Source organism: Dendrobates tinctorius, unplaced genomic scaffold, assembly GCF_039654945.1.
Source record: "Dendrobates tinctorius isolate UK_male_01 unplaced genomic scaffold, ASM3965494v1 ptg000140l, whole genome shotgun sequence".
Classification (NCBI taxonomy): domain Eukaryota; kingdom Metazoa; phylum Chordata; class Amphibia; order Anura; family Dendrobatidae; genus Dendrobates; species Dendrobates tinctorius.
Window position 1 is genome coordinate 1,544,842 of NW_027361808.1, and position 24,982 is coordinate 1,569,823.

At 43.7% G+C, this 24,982-nt stretch overlaps 1 protein-coding gene across 1 annotated transcript in view; it reads right to left on the reverse strand.

Moving 5' to 3' along the window:
- Positions 1 to 24,982, reverse strand: part of UNC93A (unc-93 homolog A) — a 284,218-nt gene that overhangs the window by 9,183 nt on the left and 250,053 nt on the right. The window contains exons 6-7 of the mRNA XM_073545094.1: positions 18,739 to 18,874; positions 17,077 to 17,208 (exon numbers count right to left, since the gene is read on the reverse strand). Of these exons, the coding sequence (XP_073401195.1) occupies positions 17,077 to 17,208; positions 18,739 to 18,874 (268 nt within the window). The remainder of the gene's footprint in view (positions 1 to 17,076; positions 17,209 to 18,738; positions 18,875 to 24,982) is intronic.

The following is a 24,982-nucleotide window of genomic DNA, read 5'->3' on the forward strand; positions in this document are numbered from 1 at the left end:
GACTATACAGGTAGGTCCATATATATTTGGACAGAGACAACATTTTTCTAATTTTGGTTCTAGACATTACCACAATGAATTTTAAACAAAACAATTCAGATGCAGTTGAAGTTCAGACTTTCAGCTTTCATTTGAGGGTATCCACATTAAAATTCGATGAAGGGTTTAGGAGTTTCAGCTCCTTAACATGTGCCACCCTGTTTTTAAAGGGACTAAAAGTAATTGGACAATTGACTCCAAGGCTATTTCATGGACAGGTGTGGGCAATCCCTTCATTATGTCATCTCAATTAAGAAGATAAGAGGCCTGGAGTTGATTTGAGGTGCGGTGCTTGCATTTGGAAAGTTTTGCTGTGAAGGAAACATGCGGTCAAAGGAGCTCTCCATGCAGGTGAAACAAGCCATCCTTAAGCTGCAAAAACAGAAAAAACCCATCTGAGAAATTGCTACAACATTAGGAGTGGCAAAATCTACAGTTTGGTACACCCTGAGAAAGAAAGAAAGCACTGGTGAACTCATCAATGCAAAAAGACCTGGGCGCCCACGGAAGACAACAGTGGTGGATGATCGCAGAATAATCTCCATGGTGAAGAGAAACCCCTTCACAACAGCCAACCAAGTGAACAACACTCTCCAGGAGGTAGGCGTATCAATATCCAAATCTACCATAAAGGGAAGACTGCATCAAAGTAAATACAGAGGGTTCACTGCACAGTGCAAGCCACTCATAAGCATCAAGAATCAAAAGGCTAGACTGGACTTTGCTAAAAAACATCTAAAAAAGCCAGCACAGTTCTGGAAGAACATTCTTTGGACAGTTGAAACCAAGATCAACCTCTACCAGAATGATGGAAAGAGAAAAGTATGGCGAAGGCGTGGTACAGCTCATGATTCAAAGCATACCACATCATCTGTAAAACACGGCGGAGGCAGTGTGATGACTTGGGCATGCTTGGCTGCCAGTGGCACTGGGTCACTAGTGTTTATTGATGATTTGACACAGGACAGAAGCAGCCAAATGAATTCTGAGGTATTCAGAGCCATACTGTGTGCTCAGATCCAGCCAAATGCAGCCAAACTGATTGGTCGTCGATTCATACTACAGATGGACAATGACCCAAAACATAAAGCCAAAGCAACCCAGGAGTTTAATAAAGCAAAGAAGTGGAATATTCTTGAATGGCCAAGTCAGCCACCTGATCTCAACCCAATTGAGCATGGATTTCACTTGTTAAAGACTAAACTTCAGGCAGAAAGGCCCACAAACAAACAGCAACTGAAAACCACCGCAGTGAAGGCCTGGCAGAGCATCAAAAAGGAGGAAACACAGCATCTGGTGATGTCCATGAGTTCAAAGCTTCAGGTAGTCATTGCCAACAAAGGGTTTTCAACAAAGTACTAGAAATGAACATTTTATTTACAATTATTTAATCTGTCCAATTACTTTTGGTCTCTTTAAAAACAGGGTGGCACATGTTAAGGAGCTGAAACTCCTAAACCCTTTATCCAATTTTAATGTGGATACCCTCAAATGAAAGTTGAAAGTTTGAACTTCAACTGCATCTGAATTGTTTTGTTTAAAATTCATTGTGGTAATGTCTAGAACCAAAATTAGAAAAATGTTGTCTCTGTCCAAATATATATGGACCTAACTGTATATGCCCTGTGTGTGTATACAGTGTATACAGTACTCAAGGTACCTAAGAGCACAGTGGCCTCCATAATCCTTAGGCTACTTTCACACATCCGTTTTTTTAAATCCGGCATGATGCGGCGAAATTTGTGTAAACCGGATCCGGAATTGGATCCGGTTTTTTCACATAGAATATAATGATCGCCGCATCATGCCGGATGGACATGCGGCGCCTCCGGGTTTTGCCGGATACGGCAAACATGCACCGTCCGGCGTCTGCAAAAAACGTTGGCTGCAACGTTTTTTTGCAGCGCCGGACCGGCTTTTTCAACTGCGCATGCCCGGGCACTATGAGTTTTAACCCCACAAGTGCCCGGCGCGCATCTCTCTCTCTCTCTCCCCCTCCCCTTCTCTCTCTCTCTCTCTCTCTCTCTCCATACGCTCCATACCTTTCTTTGGCTGGCTCTCTCGTCCCCCTCTGTCTCTCTGGCTGCTCTCTTGTCCCCCGCTGTCTCTCTGGCTGCTCTCTCGTCCCCCGCTCTCTCTTCGGCTGTTCTCTGGTCCCCCGCTCTCTCTTCGGCTGCTCTCTCGTCCCCCGCTGTCTCTTCGGCTGCTCTCTTGTCCCCCGCTGTCTCTCTGGCTGCTCTCTCGCCTCCCGATCTCTCTCCGGCTGGCTCTCTCGACCCCCGGTGCTGCGGCTCCTTTAAATGTCCTCCAAGCCGCATCAGGGGCCGCATGTACATCCGGTGTCACCGCTGCAGGCCGGATCCGGCGGCCCGGCTATTCGCCGCAGGCCGCCGGACCTCTGACACCGGATGTCTGAAAGAGGCCTTAAATGGAAGAAGTTTGGGACCACCAGAAGTCTTCCCATACCTTGCTGTCCAGCCAAACTGAGCAATCGTGGGAGAAGAGCCTTGGTGAGAGAGGTAAAGAAGAACTCCAAGATCACTGTGGCTGAGCTCCAGAGATGCAGTAGGGAGATGGGAGAAAATTCTACAAAGTCAACTATCAATGCAACCCTCCAGTTGGGCCTTTATGGCAGAGTGGCCCAACGAAAGCCTCTCCTCAGTGCAAGACATATGAAAGCCCGCATAAAGTTTGCTAAAAAACACACAAAGGACTCCCAGACTACGAGAAATAATATTCTCTTGTCTGATGAGATGAAGATAGATGTTTTTGGTGATATTCTAAGCGGTATGTCCGGCAAAAACCCGGCACTGCTCATCACCTGCCCAATACAATCCCAACAGTGAAACATGGTGGTCACAGCATCATGCTATGAGGGTGTTTTTCAGCTGCAGGGTCAGGACAACTGGTTGCCATTGAAGGAAACATGAATGCGGCCAAGTACAGAGTTATCCTGGATGAAAACCTCTTTCAGAGTGCTCTGGACCTCAGACTTGGCCGAAGGTTCACCTTCCAACAAGACAATGACACTAAGCACTCAGTTAAAATAACAAAAGAGTGGCTTCAGAACAAGACTGGCCTAGCCAGAGCCCTGACTTATACCCAAATGAGCATCTCTGAAGATATCTGAAAATGGCTGTCCGCCAATGTTCACCATCCAACCTGACAGGAACTGGAGAGGATCTGCAAGGAAGAATAGCAGATGATCCCCAAATCCAGGTGTGAAAAACTTGTTGCATCATTCCCAAGATGACTCATGGCTGTAATAGCTCAAAAGGGTGCTTCTACTCAATACTGAGCAAAGGGTCTGAATACTTATGACCATGTGATAGTTCAGTTTTCCTTTCTTAATAAATTTGCAAAAAATTTCTTTTTTTTTTCAGTCAAGATGGGGTGCAGAGTGTACATTAATGAGAAAAAAAGAACTTTTTTTAATTTACCACAACGAAACAAAGTGAAAAATTTAAAGGGGTCTGAAGACTTTCCGTACCCACTGTACATCATATTGATGATTTTATTTACTCTGATACTTATCACTTAGTGTACTTATCTTTTTCAATTACTGCAAGGTGCAGAAAATAGGATGTACTGTAAGAATTTAAAACAAAGAATTTTGGATCATATAAACAATATTGTCAAGAAAATAAGTCCTATTGTAATGCAGCCAAGCATTTTGTTGCTGAAAATGATAGTGATCTGTCACACTTTAAAGGGAACCTGTCACCTCATTTTTTGCAAATAAGCTGTGGCCACCGCCATTGGGGCTTATCGACAGCATTCTGTAATTCTGTAGATAAGTCCCCGATGTAACTTGAAAGATAAAACAAGTTAGATGGGTGTTGCAGGTCCGGGTCCAGCGCCTCCCATCTTCATGCAATGTCGTCATCTTTCTTGCTTCCTGGAGTGGCTCCTGCGCAGGCGTACTGATTTGCCCTGTTGAGGGCAGAGTAAAGTACTGCAGTGGGCAAGTACCGGGCCTCTTTGACCTTTCCTGGTGCCTGCGCACTGCGGTGCTTTGCTCTGCCCTCAACAGAGCAGTTGGCAAAAGCACCTTATGTTACGGGAGGCATACTAGATATTAATTTTAAATAGCAAATACTCTAAAGATTTGAATCACTAAAGTGACCTTTTTATATTTATTGAAATTTTGTTATTTGGATTGTTACCTCTGTCAATTGGTTCAGATATCTGTTCTCCTTACACACCTGTTATGCATCTTTCCTCAATCACAGTACTGGCTAGTATAAAAAGAGACTACTGTTATTCTTGCTATACTATGATTAAGGGTTCCCTGGACGCCAGAAACTTGTCAGTTTTTTTTAACCCTGTTTGTCTTTTTTAATGGCTTGCTAAGTAAAATCCTTGTTTTATTGAGCTGCTGGAAGTCCCTTTTTTTTCCTTCTAGCAGATTTTATAGGAAGTATAGACTCTGTGAAGATGAAGATATTCAAGCAGGAGTTGGGTGCTGACCATTTCCTGAGCTGCATACTTCACATGGGTTTTTTGAGTGGTTGCTGAGGGTCTCAGGACTCTGACCCCCTTTAATCCACTTGCAATTCAAAAGGACAAGCCAATATAAAAATTGTATCAAAAGCTTAATTACTCCATAATTGCATGCAATAAGTCTCCCTTGAGGCTCTATATATTGTGGTCGACTGGCTTACTCAGCTGCTCACACAGATAGACATAAGAACATTTCCCGGTTCTCATCTTTTACTGGTTTACTCTAAAAGGCATGGAATAAACTAGTGCAAAGATCAGCAAAGTAAATATGGCCTTTCTGTTATAACGGGAAGACAAAAGATTAGAGGTGGGCGAATATTTCAATGTTTGGTTCAGATTACGATTGCCGAATTTGTAATATTCGCCAATTAATTCATTGAATATCCGCCGAATATAACTGAACGCCATTCATTTCAATAGGAGGCAAAAGCAAATGCATGCACAGCACCTTATAACTGCCCCAAATGCTGCCATTGTCCATGAGAGACAGACTTCAGGAAAGTGGCCTCAATTCACCCACAGTATAAATTGTAGCATGTCACTGTAGCAATCAGCCAGACATGAGGTATCAGGGTCTGGACAGCATTTACAGCTTTCATGTAAACGTCAAAGTAAGATGAGGTGGGTGAGAGATCGGTGCAGGCCTCCTTTGCAGGGAGCCCTGATACCACATGCAACACCCCTACCTGCTTTCATGCAGAGCCACAGTGAGGTGGCGCAAATATCAGCTTCGTAGACTACCATTGTCAGAAAAATTTAAGAATAGTAACACGAGTATTTGAGTCCAAGGAGGTGGAGGCCTGATTGTCTCGAAAGCCTACTGCTACAAGCAACACACTTGAAGGAGACCCAACCAGGAGTGTTCGCATTTCCAGAAATTATTGGGAGACAACACCAAAGTGGCATCAATTTCACAACAGTAGAAATAGTATAAAAGGGAACGACAGGTCTTCCACTACACCCAATCCGGCAGTTGAACACCCAACCAGGAGTGTTCACATTTAAACAAATGAGGGCCTTTTGCCACAGAATTGGCATCAATTTCAAGACAGTAGAAATAGCATAATAGGGAATGACAGGTCTTCCACTACACCCAAATCCAGCAGATGGACACCCAAGTGGCATCAATTTCACCACAGTAGAAATAGTACAATAGGGACCGATGGGTCTTCCACTATGCCCAATTCAGCAGATGGACACCCAACTTGAAGTTTTCACATTTTAAAAAATGAGGGCCTGACACCACCAAAGTGGAATAACTGTCATGATAATAGAAATAGTATAATTGAGACAGACACGTCTTCCACTACAGCTAACCCAGCAGATGTAGACCAACCATAACTGTTCACATTTTCACAAATTTGTGTTAACAGCAGCAGCCACAGCAGGCATATAAGCCACACTAAAGATATCACAGAGTGCAGTTACGTGACATTAATGCATCACACTAAAAATTGCAATATCACCTAGTCTGTACAGTCTGCAATTGAGGTGCAAAAGTCCTTGAAGATCAATGACATGTTCATCTTGATGAAAGTTAGGCAGTCTACACTTTCAGGGGACTGCCGGATGTGCTTATCCATCAGGACACCACCAGCAATGCTGAAGACACATTCTGGGAGAACACTGGCTGCCGGGCATGATAAAACCTCCAAGGCATGTGAGACGAGCTCATGCCACTCATCCATTTTGGAAGACCAAAATGTGAAAGGGTACAAAACCCTCCCTGATGGTATTCATATTCAGATCTAGATACTCCTCGACCATCCTCTCCATTCATTCACCACGGACTCTGTTGTGCTGGTTCAGGAGTTGGTCTAAAAAAAGTGTCAAAAGACTCACAGAAATTGCTTCTTCCACTTACACCACTGCTGCTGCTGCCAATGTTTTGGTATTGACGAATTGACATGCTGGAGGTTGGAGTTTAGAGCTGCAATGCAAATTGTGTGCTTCACTGCTATCTTGGGGAAAAGCTCTCTTAAGGTTGTGTAAAAGCGTGTTTCGATACTCCAGCATTTGCGAGTCCCTTTCCAGAGCGGGGAAGCATCTGGCAAAATTTGGTTTTATAACGTGGATCTAAAGGGCCCTTTACACATAGCGATATCGCTAGCGATATCGCTAAAGCGTCACCGATTTTGTGACGCAGCAGCGATATCGCTAGAGATATCAATACATGTGATACTCACCTCCGACCGGCTCCCCCGCTGGCTATCGCTGATCGCGTGAGATTGGCCTGGACCATTTCTCGTCATCGGTTTCCTGCTGGCGCCGACGAGCGAGACATGGACGCTGGCGGAAGAAGACATCATCGCTGCGTCTGAAAGGTAAGTACAACCGCCGAGCATCACAGCGTCGCTAGTGAGATCTGCCTGTTTGGCAGCTCACTAGCGACCATTTAGCGATGCACCAGCGATCCTGACCAGGTCGAATCGTGGTCGGGATCGCTGGTGCATCGTTAAATGTAAGGGGGCCTTAAGAGAGTAGCAACCCTGTAGTCAGCAGCATTTCCAATCATAAACATACGGGGAACATGTTGCAGATAGTGCAGCAAGAAGGCAGGCACTCATTTGTCGGGCTCTACCACGAGGTCCAAGCCCATGCTGTGTTAGTGGATGGGAAACATTGAGGCTTGCTTCCTCTGTCCCCTCCCACCAACCACGAACAACAGAGAGGAGATGATTATCCTCTTCATCTGACAGTTGCTCACCCATCAGCTCTTACTCATCCATTTGTTCCTTGGATCTTACACCTTTAATAACAGTTTATCTGTTATCACCAGCCTACCTTGATCACAGTAACCCTACCCTCCATTGGCACCCATCTGTGTGATGACAGTCTTGAACTTAGAGAGAATGTTATCCCTTCCACATCCTCCCCTGCTCTTCTTCTGGAACCACCGTCTCCTCCTGCAGGCTATTCAATGTCTGCTCCAGTATATAGATGATCGGAATAGTGATGCTGATAACGGCGGCGTCAGCACTAACCATCTTAGTAGCCGTTTTGAAACTGTGCAAAAGGATGCAGAGGTCCTTAATCTGTGCCCACTCTGTAAATGTGATTTGCGCCAGGTCCATACTGGGTTGCCCCTGGCTATAGGATATTACATATTGCGTCAGGGCTTGCTACTGCTGCCACAGTCGCTGCAACATGTGCAGAGTGGAATTCCACGATTATTCCAAACAAAGGAGAATACCAGATATTTACTCTAAATTATAATACATTAGTTTAAGTAGACACCTAGAATATAAAACCTAAAAAGACTACTTAACAAAAAAACACTAGAGATTATTTTTTGGTTATCAATTATATAATTTTATTTAGTCATAGAGACACCAACAAGGATTATTGATTAAAATAACAATAAAAAATTCCTATGAAGGAAGCAGCTCAGCATACACTACATCATCCCCAGAAAAATATATAGAGATGTTTGGAAGGCAGAAACATATAATCAGCTAATATTCCATATAAAGTGCAGTGCAGATATCATTAATCATAAATTAGCTTTCACCATGGTGCCAGGTCCACATTATCAATCATATCGACATGGCCAAACCATTTTAGTTAATACAAAAATTATTATAAAGTGCATAGTGCCGATTCAATAATCAGAAATAACTAAGCCATCAAAATACAGGGTTAAACAATGCTACCCATCGGGATTCATATTGTGTATGCAAACGCTGCCACCTCGCACTCCAACGCGCGTTTCACACGTTGCTTTATCAGGGTGTGATGAGGTGGGTGGGCTGAATGCTTCATTTTATAGTGATCATAATTAAACTAAAAGCTAATCACAAGTGCTCTGCGGCGCATCGCCAGCTGCCGCATTGATGGCAATCCCGCCGCAAGTCTCGCGGCAACATTGTCAGAAAGCGCTATCGTGCCATCTGTGATTTCACAAGCGAGACTCGCAACTGGGCATGCGCCAACAGCGGAAGCCAGCGATGTGCACAACACCAGTGCAGCCATTACAACAATGGGCACATGTAATGGCTGCACTTTACTACCTTTGTCCGCTTGTTTTATCACCACCTGTTTCCACTCATTGTGAAAATGGTTTGCAATGAGCTGTATCAACTACAAGTACGTAGGACATATGATAATCTGACACAAATACAACCTCAAGCATTGAATGAACTCAAAAATGTCAAACAGGTGGTGATAAAACAAGCGGACAAAGGTGGTAATGTGGTGGTCTGGCCAGTACAACAGTATGAGAAAGAGGCTTTCTCTCAATTGAACAATACTGATTGTTATCATAGACTCACTTCAGACCCCACAGCCACCTTTCAGGAGCAACTGTTTCATATTTTGGATAAAGCACTTGAAAAAGGCCACATTAACAAGACAATATGGGAAGGATTACGGGTGAATTTTCCGGTTGTACCAACGATACATTTTCTACCTAAAATCCATAAGGATTTGGCCAACCCACCCGGTAGGCCCATTGTATCCGGATGCGGTGATCTAAATGAACCAGTTTGTAGGTTTTTGGATTATTATCTAAAACCTTGTGTGGAGGAATTGCCATCTTATGTGAAGGATTCTGGGGAAGTTCTGCAATGATTACATGGAATTAATCTGGAACCGGATATGTTTTTCATTACTAGTGATGTCGAGTCCATATACACTTGTATAGATCATGGACTCGGCATTTCAGCAGCCAAATTTTTCCTAACAAATAAGGGTATGGATAAAGAATTGATGCAACTCCTTCTTGAGCTACTAAAATATGCCTTAACGCATAACTATTATACATTCAAAGACAGGTTCTACGTACAACAAAGAAGAGTGGCTATGGGGGCGTCTTTTGCGCCAATCATATGCCAACCTCTTTATGGGTCAATGGGAATGGGAGCATATGTTGGCATATCTATGCAATGTACAAAGTCCATCTGTGGTTAGTTGGATGCGCTTCAATGATGACCTTCTATTTATTTGGCAGGGCAACAGATCTGATTTGGACAAATTTCTAGTGTTCCTAAATTCTAATGAATGGAATGTCAAGTTATCCTTTAAAATCTCTAGAGAGAAGATTGATTTTTTGGATCTTCAACTTACAGTGGATCAATTGAGAAATATCCATAGTACCATTTTTCGTAAGGAGACAAGTACTAATTCAGTATTATATGCGAGATCTGCTCATCCAAGGCATACAATTAGGGCAATCCCTAAAGGTCAATTCATCAGGGCCAAGAGGATTTGTGATAGTGATAATGAATTTGAAGTTCAAGCCAGGGATATTACATCAAGATTTTTAAAAAGAGGATATAATTCTTCTGATATTGATCGAGGATATCAACAGGCAAAGAACATGGATAGTAACACACTCCTTCAGGGTAAACAATTGAAAAAGGAAGATTCTCGTTTAAGTATTATTACGAACTACCATGGCAGATGGAAGGATATGATGGATGTTTTCAAACGATTTTGGCCTATATTGAAACAAGATTCGGGACTGAGTAAGTACATTGAAGATAAACCTTTGGTTGTTGCAAGAAGAAGTAGAACTATAGGGGAAACTATTACACATAGTCACTATGTAGCACCCAAGTCGAATTTTATATTTAATTCAAAAGGTCCGAAATGGGGTTCACGATCATGTGGGGATTGCATTGCATGTAAATACATGATAAAAACTGAGACTTTCTGCAACTCTTCAAAAACACGAGATTATAAAATTACTCATGCAATTAATTGCAAGACCATGTCAGATATCTATTACCTCACATGCCCATGTGGACTTATTTATATAGGCCTCACATCGAGACAACTTCGTGTACGGATATTGGCACATATCAGGGATATAAAATCTGCAAGACTTATTGGTTCGGATGAATCACGGAGAGAAGAGGTGGCTAAGTTGGAAAGTTTGCCTGCTCATTATCGAAAATTCCATCCTTTTGGAAATATTGATCTTCAGTTCAGAGGTATTGATTTAGTTCATTTGGGCATTCGTGAGGGGGCACCTTATGAATAGCTTGGCCCAGAGAGAATGTCGCTGGATTACCACCCTTAGAACAATGAAACCACATGGTCTTAATGATCAATGGGGGTTTTCTAGTTTCTTATAAATCTAAATAGAGTAGATGTTTTGAATGGGGGGATCTTGGGGTTGCTGCTTATCTAATTAATATATAATAATGTCCCTTTAGTTATAATAATGTTTTTATTTATTTTTTATGTCTTTTTAAATTTTATTAAATTACATTTCTTCAGTGGTGGGCCTATAAATTTATTGAGAATTTGGACATGGGTTCCTCTTGTCGAATAATATGTGTTTAATGTGAAGTTATAATATATATTTTCTTATTATATAGTATTTTGTTTTTCCGTCTTGGTCTCCTGTGGTATGAGAAGAGGAACCCTTAGTGTGATGAAATAAGTTTTTTTCTTCCCTGGTGCAACTCCCTGCCATTATGAGGATACTCATCATTCAAACCTGGATGAAAAATTATTTCTGAGGAAGATAAATATGAAGCAATGTCATTTTATATATATTCTTCACATTTATACCTTTCACTTTTATTTTTGAACATTTTTATTATTTTTTCACAAAAATTTTTTTCATCACCTGAAAAATTATCTTATTAGATTGATAAATGAGATAATAGCACTTTATTTATTATAATATTTAGTGATTATTTTTGCATTTTTTATAATGCTAATATTTCATGATATCACACATTATTGTTAATTGAGCCAGATCTGGTTATTCGGATGGCTCTGTTCTTAAAAATGTTCACTTAATCATATTTATTATCAATTATCACTGCACTGATTGTATCGATATTTGCATATCGTATATTACACTTCATTGAGCCAGACCTGGTTAATAGGATGGCTCTGTTTAAATAAGTTTCACTTTATTCATTGGTAATTATATTTTGTGTCACTTCACTCATTGTATTTGACATTTTGCATTTTATATATGGACGTTGGTTGCCCACAAATTTGCCCATTGTTGTAATGGCTGCACTGGTGTTGTGCGCATCGCTGGTTTCCGCTGTTGGCGCATGCCCAGTCGGGAGTCTCGCTTGTGAAATCACAGATGGCACGATCGCACTTTCTGATGATCTTGCCGCAAGACTTGCAGTGGGATCGCCATCAATGCGGCAGCTGGCGATGCGCTGCAGAGCGCTTGTGATTAGCTTTTAGTTTCATTATGATCACTATAAAATGAAGCATTCAGCCCACCCACCTCATCACACCCTGATGAAGCAACGTGTGAAACGCGTGTTGGAGTGCGAGGTGGCAGCGTTTGCATACACAATATGAATCCAGGTGGGTATCATTGCTTAACCCTGTATTTTGACGGCTTAGTTATTAATGATTATTGAATCGGCACTATGCACTTTATAATAATTTTTGTATTAATTAAAATGGTTGGGCCATGTCAATATGATTGATAATGTGGACCTGGCATCATGGTGAAAGCTAATTTATGATTATTGATATTCACATATGCACTGCACTTTATATGGAATATTAGATGATTATAATTTTCTGCCTTCCAAACATCTCTATATATTTTTCTGGGGATGATAAACCCTCTATACTTTTTGTAGTGTATGCTGAGCTGCTGCCTTAATACTAATTTTTTATTGTTGTTTTAATCAAAAATCCTTGTTGATGTCTCTATGACTAAATAAAATTAAAAAATTGATAACCAATAATCTCTAGTGTTTTTTTTGTTAAGTAGTCTTTTTAGGTTGGAATTTCACGATGTCAACACCACATCATATATCAACCTGTTAACTGACATCGACAAAGACCTCTGTATCGATGCAAGTCGATGACCTGAGGAGTACGAACGGTGGAATTGAGCACATAGATTACGTGCTTTCTGAAGCAGCTCACTAACGCCTGGCTAGTGGCAGAGAAAATGCTGTACCACCAGATTGAGGACATGAGCCATGCAAGGAACGCGTATGAGCTTGCCTCGCCGTAGGGTCGCCTCTAGTTTTCCACCATTATTGGACATTGCCTTCCCTGGGTGCAGGTACAGTGGAAACAGCCATTGATCAAACTCAGCCTGTAGAGCTGTCCACAACTCTTCAGCTGTATGACTGCGATCTCCAAGGCATATTAATTTTAATACTGCCTTATTGAGGTGAGCCCTGGCTGTGCAGTACGGAGGTGGATGGGATTCGCTCTGCATTGTTGGAACGCGTGTCTCATTAAGGCAGGGGTTGAGGTCACAAGTGGAGGCCCTAAATGAGATAGAGGAGGCTGCAGAAGCAGTGAATGAAGTGCTAAATATGGAAGTTTGTCCTTCAAGCCTTGGAGATTCCAAGACTTGTGGAGCAGCACCTTCCCCCACAGCAATCAGAGTCACCCAATGCCCAGTCATCAAGATGTAATGCCCTTGGCCATGCTTACTCGTCCAAGTGTCTGTGGTAAAATGCACCATGGCAGACAGAGATTTTGTCAAGGAACAGGTGATGTTGTCTGCAACATGCGGGTGTAGTGCAGGCATAGCTTTCTTAGAAAAGTAATGGCGACTGGGCAATTGGTACTGGGGAACTGCGACGGCCATCAGCTTTCGGAATCCATCTGTATCTACTAGGTGGAAAGGCAGCATTAGAGATGGTGGAGTTCAACCTCTTAGTTTTGTCATGCGTAGGAGGAAACAGTCGTTGACATAACCATAACTGCAGAACTGTGGGCTGGCTGCAGTGCTGACAGTGGGCGGAGTACTGTGAGCCGGACAAACTGCTAGACCGTGAGAGAGGTGCAGGCGGAGATGTTATGGTGGATTGAGAAACATTGTGGTGTGCTTGTTCTCTGAGATCAGTTAAAAACAGCAGGCATGTCAACTTCCGTTACAGCTCAAGGCGGAACAACCTGAGGTTCTGCAGTTGAAGACCTGTGTCTCAATAGTTGGCACGGTAAGGCTGTGTTCACACGTAGCGCTTTTTTCACATTTTTTTTCGCAGATTTGCCAATAAATCCACTATAAAAAATGCTTAAAATAAGCTTCCCATTCATTTCTATGCATTTTGCACTTTTTGTGCATATCGATGCGTTTTTTACAGCGAAAAAAACGCTTTGCGGTAAAAAAAAGCGCAGCATGCTTATTATTTTCGCAGATTTTTCCACATTTCTGGCTATTTCTATGTGTCTGGAACCGCACTGGAAAAAAACTCATAAAAACCGTGCATTTTTTGCGCAAAAAACGTGCAGAAAAAAACGCGCGGTTTCTGGGAAGGAATCCTTTTTTTATGCAGAAATTTTCTGCATACATGTGCACATAGCCTAACAGAGGAGGAGGAGGAAGAATCAGCAGATGCAATTGATGGGGTGGGTGATGGTTGTTGAGGTCTGCCCGTCCACATTATTGCATGATTCCCACAGTAACGCATGTTAATTGTGCATCTACTCATTTTTTTCTTTGCAAATTTCGCAGATTACATGAGTTAGCTCATCCTTTGCAGTGTCAAAAAAGGCCCAGGCTAGGCACTCTTTGCCACCCCTGCGAGCTGCAGACCCGCGGACGCTGCTGGTCACAGCCACAGTTTTGGCTGAGGATGCATTGTTCATTGTGGCTGCATCACTACATGTCTGCAACGTACGGCACAATGTAACCTCCTCATCTTCCTCCTCAGATGACCCACTCAGCTGTGTGCCTCTATGTTCACACCAACTGCGATCTAACACCTCATCATCATCCTCTGTGTTATCACATTCCTCGCCCTTGGAGTCACCCTTCTCCTCTTCCTGCCCTCAGATATCTGAATCTTATCAGGATCAGCTCCCCCCTGGGCTTAACGTCTGATGATGAGGGTCAGGATGCTATTCGGACCCTACTTCGTCCTGCCCCGGATCCAAGCTAAAAAAAAATGTTGGGCATCAGTGCAGATTTCCTCCTCTTGACTCTGTGAAGCTTTTGAATACTCTTCTGATGACCATGGCATAGAATGTGTGAACAGCTCTTCCAACTCACCCATCTGTGGTCCCATACAGTCAGTTGTATGGTTGGAGACTTGGGATGCGAGGGGAAGCAAGGGGAATTTGGGTGACACCTCTGTGGACTGTACTGAGTGTGATGTTGAAGTGGAAGAAGAGGAGGAGAGACCACTTGAAGCTTCGCTTGCCATCCACTCGAGCATATGCTCTTTCTGGGCCTCATCAACAAGGCGTACCGCTGTGTATCTGCCAAAGAAAGGTAGTGGAGTATCCCATCCAGTAGCAGAAGTTGTCAGATGACTTTGCATAGGATGTGACGTTGTTGGTTCATAGTGCTTTCACTAACCTTACCACTTAGCCCATGTACATATTGAACACCAAGCCTAATTCCCCTTCCACCATGGCCTTGCTTTTTCCCAGGCATGTTGCTCAGATAATGTGGTAGGAGCATAGTATTTGCAACAAAAAATTAGATTTTAAACTCTGCACCAGCTCTGCAAACAGCTGAAGTTCAGCGGCAGTAAATTACAAGGTGAAATATGGCGTGCTGTATCGTGTTAGTCACAGAAGAAAGAATTGTTTGAGTGTGGATGAGGCCTATTTGACAAAGAATATATGCTACAAACAATTTGAAAGTCAGATGTCCCTTACTGTATGACGTTAGGAACAGAACAATTGTTTGGTGGCCTCTGGATCAGGCCTCTATAACACACTAGATGCTACAAACTATTTTAAAGTCAGGTCCAGTACTGTTTGACTCCAGGAACTGAAGAATATTTTTGGTTATGTGCGTGAAATCTGCAGACAGCTTAATTTGAACCCAGCAAAAGTGTGACAAAGTGTGATGAGGCGGGCTGTCTAACTTTTTGCAACTGAAAAATTATAATTTTTTTAATGTGCCTTAAGTCTGCAGACAATTTCATATCACCACTGCACTTAATGAAAAGGTGGGATACAGCAGGCTGTTTCACATTTAGCTAGTGAAAAAATATTATTTAGAATACTATACTTGTGCATGGAGCACAATAGTAGCAGTGCACAATACACTTGTAAGACATGTGCCCTGCTGGTTTTGTCTGTGGACCTCAGTAATAGCCAAAAAAATGTTGGAAAGTAAATTTAACAGCCACACTGGACGCTAGCTAGCTACACTATCTGATTGAGCCACAACCACTTAGCTAACTAGCTAAAATCTTGCTGCTAAGGCCTCTTTCACACATCAGTTTTTTGCCGTCAGGCGCGATCCGGCTTTTTTTTACAAAACCGGATCCGGCAAAATGCAATGCCGGATCCAGTTTTTCCCCATTGACTTGCATTAGCGCCGGATCACGCCGGATGGCATTGGGTTCCATCCGTTTTTTGCCGGATCCGGCTTCTTGTCTCATTCCGGTGTCTGGAAAAAACGGCTACTGTAACGTTTTTTGTCTCCGGCGAAAAAGCCGGAAGCGCCGGATCCGATGCTTCCGGCTTTTTGCCACAATGAAAGTCTATGGGCGCCGGAATGCGCCGGATCCAGAAAAAGACGGATCCAGCCACCGGATCCATTTTTTTAAGTCTGCGCATGCTCAGATCCAATTGGCCAGCCCCCAGGAAACAGATATAACCTGCTAGACGGATCCAGCAGAAAAACAGATCCATTTCTACAGTTCTCCAAAATTTATGCCGGATCCGTTTTTTCTAAAAATAGCCGGATCCTGCCTGACGGCAAAAAACTGATGTGTGAAAGTAGCCTAACAGTGCCAGCATCAGGAGCAGCCTCTCTGCGCTGTTACAGTGTCAAAATGGCACTAAAACAAGATGTCCACTCTTTATATTGAGAGGGACATATGATTTCAACAGCCAATGACACAAGTCGTGTTGTCAGGACATTGTGGATGCTTCCTGTGCCGTAATTGGCTAGCCGCAATGTGCACTCATAATATTAGGGAAAAAAAAGTTTACAAGAAAGCCAATACTCTGAGCTCTGCAAACCCCCTCCCCTCATCAAACACATGCAAAACGCTTATGCTACACTACCATTATCATTGCTTCATTGTTAAAGTGCTGAAAATACTTTTGTGGCAACGCAAATATTATTCCCGCATTATTACCGAATGTTACCGATTTTTACCGATTTGATAACATTTTGCTTGTGTTTCGAATGTGCCATATTCGTGCCGAATTTATGTTTGGCAATCGTTTTCCGAATAAATTTGCTCATCACTACAAAAGGTAACATATAGCACAGTCCATGAGCCTGTGGGGATCCACCCACTCATGGTAAACAACAAGGTTCAGTTTCACATTGAAGGCTGTATATTTATCCTCTGGACTTCACCCTGGATTGGAGATATGGTGAACAGCTTCCAACCCACTTTTCAGATGTTCCCTAAACCTAGCACTAAAAAAGGCCAATTAACCCCTCTCAGCACATAGTGTGCTGCAGTTCTTTCCTAGGTTCATATCACTGAACCTAATAACCTCAGGGATACATATCTCCACTCCAGTACTTTCCCAGTGACTTTGTCAGAATATACAGATAAATGGAAGAAGATCATAGAGAAAAAATTGTATATTCAGACAGGATGAATATGATTTTAGCAAGAAATAAATGTGACCAAAAGCTGATGCTTTAATACTCACCATTAGTTTGAGTCTGCCAGATAGCATCCGCCATTCCCCATAAAGCAGGAAAGATGAAGAACATAGCAAGCTGATTTGGATGAGGCTTCCAAAGTAGTAAAGCGATTATAACGGCAAGATTTGTGACTGCAGCTAATAAAGAAGTAAAGACAAAATTCATGAGTCATGTTTACATTGAATGATAGTGTTGATCAAACAAACTAAACTAGAAACATCAGTATTAAAAATTTGCATTTCTACCCTATGGGAGGAGAGCAGAGCTTACCTTTTAAAGCGAACATGTCACCATTTTTGTCCCACATGAGGTAAAGCCAGTACCTTTAAGCCCTGATATACAGCATTCTGACTAGAATCAGTCCTCTAACTAGGGCAGAGTAAAGTACTGCAGTGAGTATTCGCCGGAGGCTCTTTGGCCTTTTCCTGTGTGTGGTAGGGAGCCGGACTGGGGGGTGGTCCACTGCTTACCACATCCGGATGACACAGATACCAGGCGATGCAAGGATGAGGCGGAGTCAGAGTTCAGTTGTAACAGTTCCGGATTTTATTCGTCATCCTCCTGACAACCACAACCACGCACCGCAGTCTCTTTACAATTCTCTGTCTCCAGGCCCGGGTACCTACACCTTCCTTTCAATCGAAGTAACGTCCATCGTGAATCTTTCGCTGGGGCTGTCCTAGACCAATCTACCGCCAGCGCTTCACCTGCCCGATGTTGTTGTCCAGTCGGTACCCCAGGGGCCTCGTCTGTCCTGCGGTCCGTCGGGTCAGGGCCACCCCCCTGACTGTCTCTTTGCTGTCAGTCCCCTGGTTGAGCTCTTCTCTGTTCACCGTCTTCTACCGAGCTCCTCCCGGGACTAGCCTGCCTGGAACCCTGCCCTGTTCTATTTATCCCCTGTCTCACTGGGAATTCCCCTCCTGGGTTCCTATCTCCCCGCCCCCTATGACTAAGCGTTTCTCAAGCCGTAAGCTGATGTTAAGTCCTAAGCTACTCCCCCCTGCCATCTTGTGGTCATTTCTAGGTACTGCACTCTCCTATCTACCTTTCCCAGCTATCACTCTTCTATCCTGTCAATCTCCGTCTCTGGTGCACAAACCGTCCCCTCCTACTACCAGTCACGTCTGTCAGTTAAGTCACATTCCCCACATGTGCATGCAGATTGAGGTACTTTGCTCTGCCCTTGACAGGGCTGGGAAGAAGTACACCTGCACAGTAGCTCTATTTCGGGGATACTTTCATCGACAAGAAGCATGAAGGAGGAAGACATTGCAAGAAGACAGGAGGCACCAGACCAAGAAAGTGACCCATATTGGACTAGACTGCCTCGTAGGTGGGTATTATAAAAGGTCTTTCTATTGTCTTGCAGGCCTGATTAGGGGCATATATACAGCTTAGTAGAATGCTGTATATCAAACCTTACCTCATATAGGATAAACTTGGGACAAGTTCCCTTTCAGTCCTGAGAGCAAGAGCCACTGCTAGTCATTGTCAAGAGTCACAAGCAAAAGATTGCCTTTATTACATATTTATTACTAAGCTATCATGGCAGAAAGATTGTTTGCAATTTTAGATATGCAGCAAGAATTTAGGAATAGTATAACAGTAAGATATAAAAGAACAAACATATTTTCCAAGCTACTTAAAATAGTTGCACATTTTCTTACCAAAAGTAAAAAGAAATATTCTTCCAGTATATTGAGAAAGTTTTCCAAATAGCAAGGAACATATGGCATTAGTTGAGGCAAAGCAAATCATCACATATCCAACAAAATGTATCCCAAGAGAGCAGGTAACATAAGACTAAAATCAAGAGATGTAAGAATTAATAGAAAACCACGCAATGTCCCATTTTCACAGCAAGCAATGTATAGAACAACTGAGAAACATTTATTTTTTCAATATGCAGAACGTTTTCATCCTAGCTGTTGAGAGTATCACTCAATTAGCTTGTCAAGTGAATAAGCTTCTAATAAGCTTGCAAGCTGTTGTCATCAACAAGAGCAGAATAGCTGCCTTTGTGAAAACAATGAATATAATTATTCTTTTCTTAAATTTAAAAATAGGCTCTACAAACTCAATTCTTTATACAGATAAAAATTTACAAGTTATTTCATCTAGACAATCCTGTGGGATCACAACTATAAAGCAATCAACAGCTCAGCTACTCTGGAGGTAATGATAAATACTGGATCGTTTCAGGTTGACAGATTACATGGAGGAACATGGTAGGCATTTGCAACAATAATAAAGTTGCAGATAGGCAGAAGGTCTTGGAAAAGTGTAAGGCCTCAAAGGTAGTATTTTGTGAAATATTGCCTTTGATAAGTGTCTTGCCAAAGAGGCAGAGGGAGATTGGGGAGGTAAATAAGTGGCTCAGGTATTCGTGTAGGAAGGAGGGTTTTGGATTCCTCAAAAACTGTGCTGAATTCTCTGTTGGCTAAAGACTCTATGCTATGGAGTGGGCTCCACCTGAATGGGAAGGGTGCAGCTGTGCTGGGGGAAAAAATGCTAGAAGTTTGGAGTAGTGTTGAAACTGCGGTATAGAGGAAAGGCAAAAACCATACAGGAGGTGAAGATAAAATGGCGGGTGTTATAAATGTCAATGCACTAATGCACAATGCACTGAGGAGTAGAGATGAGCGAACTTGTTCGATAAGCATTTGCTGATCTCAAATTCGGCATGTGCGTAGCTAATTCAAATTCGTGTTTGGATTTCCGAGCATTTTTACTCAAAGTTGGCAAAATTCGGGCACAGATAGGTAAATGATGGCATTTTTGCTAATATTTTTGTTAGGATATTGGGTAGGATAGTGGTGCTGTATAATGAGCATGTTTTACGAGGTGAGGGAGTGAGTAGAGGTTAGAGGAGCTGCAAAGTGTGTTTTTTTTTTTTAATTAACTTAGTGTGTGTACATTCCGGCAGCCAATCAGGGCACAGAAACCATTGTCCAGATAAAAGGGCTTCTGTCATTGGCAGCTGAACTTCCATGTCTCTCTCCATTTAAAAATCGGACATGTTGTTTTGCTGGCACTATTTTGGCAGTGTAACAGCACAGAGAGGCTGCTCTTGCTGTTGAAAGTTGTCTTATAGTTAAATAAGATCCTTTTCTGTGTGAAATCGACCTTCCAGCATCTAACTAGTTTGTGCTATTAGAATTGTGCAAGCAGGAGTTCATATTTCCTACTCCAAATTTTTTGGGCTAATATAGGGGTGCAGGTGTGCCACCCCTGAGGGTTCAGTCGCCACAGAGGTACTGCACCTCCTCCTGAGGTGTGGTACCCCACCATTCAGGTAAGATGGAGACTCCTGACCACGCTCCAACACCTGCATTCCACACAACATAGTAGTGTAGCAAAGCACCCTTTGGTGACTCCCCGCTTGGAACACGAAGATTGCTGGGAGGTGGGTGGAGTTAGTTGGCAACAAAAGAGCGGGAAGAGTTTAGGATTTAGTCAGTCTTACTCAGTGAGTCCGTGAGTGAAGATCCCCTGAGTGGGATGGATGAAGGAAGTGCTGCAGCCGACCTCAGTGACCTGGGTCCGCTGGCACAAGAAAGGGATATTGAAGGAAAGCCTGACTCTCTCCATAAGAAAGAAGGATTAATACGGAACATAAGGAGAGGAGGACTAGGGATTAGGGTTAGAGCAAAACCTTCTCAAGTTCACAGCGCATGGCCTGGGTCCGGTCCCCGAGGTTGTATGGATACTAATGGTCCGGCGACAGACACCGGAGGAATAGAAGTTGTCACCACTTTATTCCCACACAAGACTTGGAGGCACAACAGCAATGAGAGTAAGCCGGGACTTAGTAGCAAGGAGTCCCCGAAGCAAGCTACAGCTGTCTGCCGTACAAGTAGAGTTCATAGGAACATCTGACAGGAGGAACTCCAGTGTAACTCAGTAGAGAGAGTACTTCACTATAGGCGCGAAAGGGAGACGTTCAGAAAAGGCACTTATGTTGGCGGAGTGTTGGAACGGTGTACTTCATCTTGCCTGGAGGTTGGCTGAGCCCCTGACCTGGAGGACACGGCACTGAGGCGGGCACCTGTATGCACAACAGACTTGAGTAAAGCTTTGGAACTACATGCCCTGGTGTCCTCCACTTATTCTTGCACCAACACACTCAGCACTGCTACATCGCTGTGCCTGGCACTGCACCATCTACGTCTCCTCCCAATTTCTTCGCCTACACTGCCCTGGGACTACTGCCCTACCTGTGGAGGGCCACAACATCATTGCTGCACAACACCATCTGTCCCAGAGGATCTGTTTGCAGCGTCGGCTTAGCATCTTCATGGCCGAACACCACACGTGGCGTCACGAATCATTCACTCATAAACTTTAATCAGCATTTGCACAATCAACATTGTTCCCCTTTTACAATGGATGCCCAGGGCCACGGACTGGGTCACAGCTACCGTGACAACGCCCATTGAACTCCATGGGCCCGGTACTGAGTACCCCGCCGACCTGGCAAGACCCTGGGGGCGGCCCACAGGCACCAGGCTCCATTCTTAATTCAAATAGTTTGGGCTTATACTGTGTTACACTTAGGACTCACGAGGTCCCATTTACTAATCAAAATCATTTGGGCTAATATTGAGGTGCAGGCACCAGGCACATTTCCTACTATAAATTATTTGGGCTAATAATGTGTTGGAGTCAGAAATCAGGAGGTCTTATTTCTTAATCCAAATCATTTGGGCTAACATCAGGGTGCAGGCGCCAGGCCCTATTTTCTTAATAAAAATAGTTTGGGCTAATATTGGGCTAATATTGGGGTGCAGGCACATGTCCCATTTCCTTATCAAAATAGTTTGGGCTCATATTGGTGTGCAGGCGCCAGGCCCCGTATTCTAATTAAAATTGTTAGGACTATTGTAATTGTGCAGGCACTAGGCCCAATTTCCTAATCAAAATTGTTTGGGCTCATATTGGGGTGCAGGCAGGAGGACCCATTTTCTAATCAAAATCATTAGGACTAATATTGGGGTGCAGGCCCCAGGCCCCATTTCTTAATCAAAATCATTTGGAATAATATTGGGGTGCAGACAGGAGGCCCTATTTTCTATAAAAAATAGTTTGAGTTTATATTCATGAAGGAGGCCCCATTTCCCAATTAAAATCATTCCAATTCACCAAACAATTTTGCCCCTGTCTACATACTGGGGAAAAAGTGTGTGTGCGTCAAGCCCCGCTCCTCATTGTGATGTCATAATACCCCTATTTGCATACTGGGGAAGCAGTGTGAGTGTGTCAAGCCCCGCCCCTCATTATGATGTCACAATGGTTGCCATGGCGACGCTGATGTCATCATAGGTTGCAAGCCCCGCCGCTCATTATGATGTCATAATGGTTGCCTATGGGATGGAGGATGTGTGATGGGTATATGGGCACTGGACTATGGGATGGAGGATATGTATGATGGTATATGGGCAAGGGACTATGGGATGGAGGATGTGTGATGGGTATATGGGCACTGGACTATGGGATGGAGGATATGTATGATGGGTATATGGGCACGGGACTATGGGATGGCGGATATGTATATGGGCACAGGACTATGGGATGGAGAATGTGTGATGGGTATATGGGCACTGGACTATGGGATGGAGGATATGTATGACGGGTATATGGGCAGGGGACTATGGGATGGCGGATATGTATGATGGGTATATGGGCACGGGACTATGGGATAGAGGATATGTATAATGGGTATATGGGCATGGGACTATGAGATGAAGGATGCGTAATGGGTATATGGGCACTCGACTATGGGATGCTGAATATGTATGATGGGTATATGGGCATGGGACTATGGGATGGAGAATATGTATGATGGGTATATGGGCATGGGACTATGGGATGGAGGATATGTATGATGGGTATATGGGCACGGGCCTATGGGATCGTGGATATGTATGATGGGTATATGGGCACGGGACTATGGGATGGAGGATGTGTGATGGGTATATGGGCATTGAACTATGGGATGGAGGATATGTATGATGGGTATATGGGCACGGGACTATGGGATGGAGGATATGTATGATGGATATATGGGCTTGGGACTATGGGATGGAGGATGTGTGATGGGTAAATGGGCACGGGACTATGGGATGGAGGATGTGTGATGGGTATATGGGCACGGGACTATGGGATTGCGGATATGTATGATGGGTATATGGGCACGGGACTATGGGATAGAGGCTATGTATGATGGGTATATGGGCATGGGACTATGGGATGGAGGATATGTATGATGGGTATATGGGCATGGGACTATGGGATGGAGGATGTGTGATGGGTATATGAGCACTCTACTATGGGATGGAGGATGTGTGATGGGTATATGGGCACGGGACTATGGGATGGCGGATATGTATGATGGGTATATGGGCATTCTATGAGATGGAGGATGTGTGATGGGTATATGGGCACGGGACTATGGGATGGAGGATGTGTGATGGGTATATGGGCATGGGACTATGAGATGAAGGATGTGTGATGGGTATATGGGCACTCGACTATGGGATGGAGGATATGTATGATGGGTATATGGGCATGGGACTATGGGATGGAGGATATGTGATGGGTATATGGGCATGGGACTATGGGAGGAGGATGTGTGATGGGTATATGGGCACTCGACTATGGGATGGAAGATATGTATGATGGGTATATGGGCATGGGCCTATGGAATCGTGGATATGTATGATGGGTATGGGACTATGGGATGGAGGATAATTATAATTTGCTATAACTAACCACAGTTAGTTACTATGCCCAGGCAGTGCCGGGCTCTTCAGCTAGTCTAATATATAATGCTCAAAGTGTGTATGTATGTGTGTATGTGTGTGTGTGTGTGTATATGTGTGTAAGTCCGGGATAGGCATCCGCACCATCGCAGCTACAGCCACAAAATTTGGCACAGTCACATGTCAGGACCCAGAGAGCGTCCTAAGCTATGTTGTGAGGCAAAATTTTAACCCCGCGCGTTCCAATTCACCAAACAATTTTGCCCCTATCTACAGATTGGGGGAAAAAGTGTGTGCGCGTCAAGCCCCGCCCCTCATTGTGATGTCATAACGCCCCTATTTGCATACTGGGGAAGCAGTGTGTGCGTATCAAGCCCCGCCCCTCATCATGATGTCACAATGGTTGCCATGGCGACGCTGATGTCATCATAGGTCGCAAGCCCCGCCGCCGCTCATTATAATCTCATAATGGTTGACTATGGGATAGAGGATGTGTGATGGGTATATGGGCACCGGACTATGGGATGGAGGATATGTATAACGGGTATATGGGAACGGGACTATGGGATGGAGGATGTGTGATGGGTATATGATCACTGGACTATGGGATGGAGGATGTGTGATGGGTATATGGGCACGGGACTATGGGATGGCGGATATGTATATGGGCACAGGACTATGGGATGTGTGATGGGCATATGGGCACGGGACTATGGGATGGATATGTATGATGGGTATATGGGCATGGGACTATGAGACGAAGGATGTGTGATGGGTATATGGGCACTCGACTATGGGATGGCGAATATGTATGATGGGTATATGGGCACGGCACTATGGGATGGCGGATATGTATGATGGGTATATGGGCACGAGACTATGGGATGGAGAATATGTATGATGGGTATATCGGCATGGGACTATGGGATGGAGGATGTGTGATGGGTATATGGGCACTGGACTATGGGATGGAGGATATGTATGATGGGTATATGGGCACGGGACTATGGGATGGCGGATATGTATGATGGGTATATGGGCATGGGACTATGGGATGGAGGATGTGTGATGGGTATATGGGCACTCGACTATGGGATCGTGGATATGTATGATGGGTATATGGGCATGGGACTATGGGATGGAGGATAAT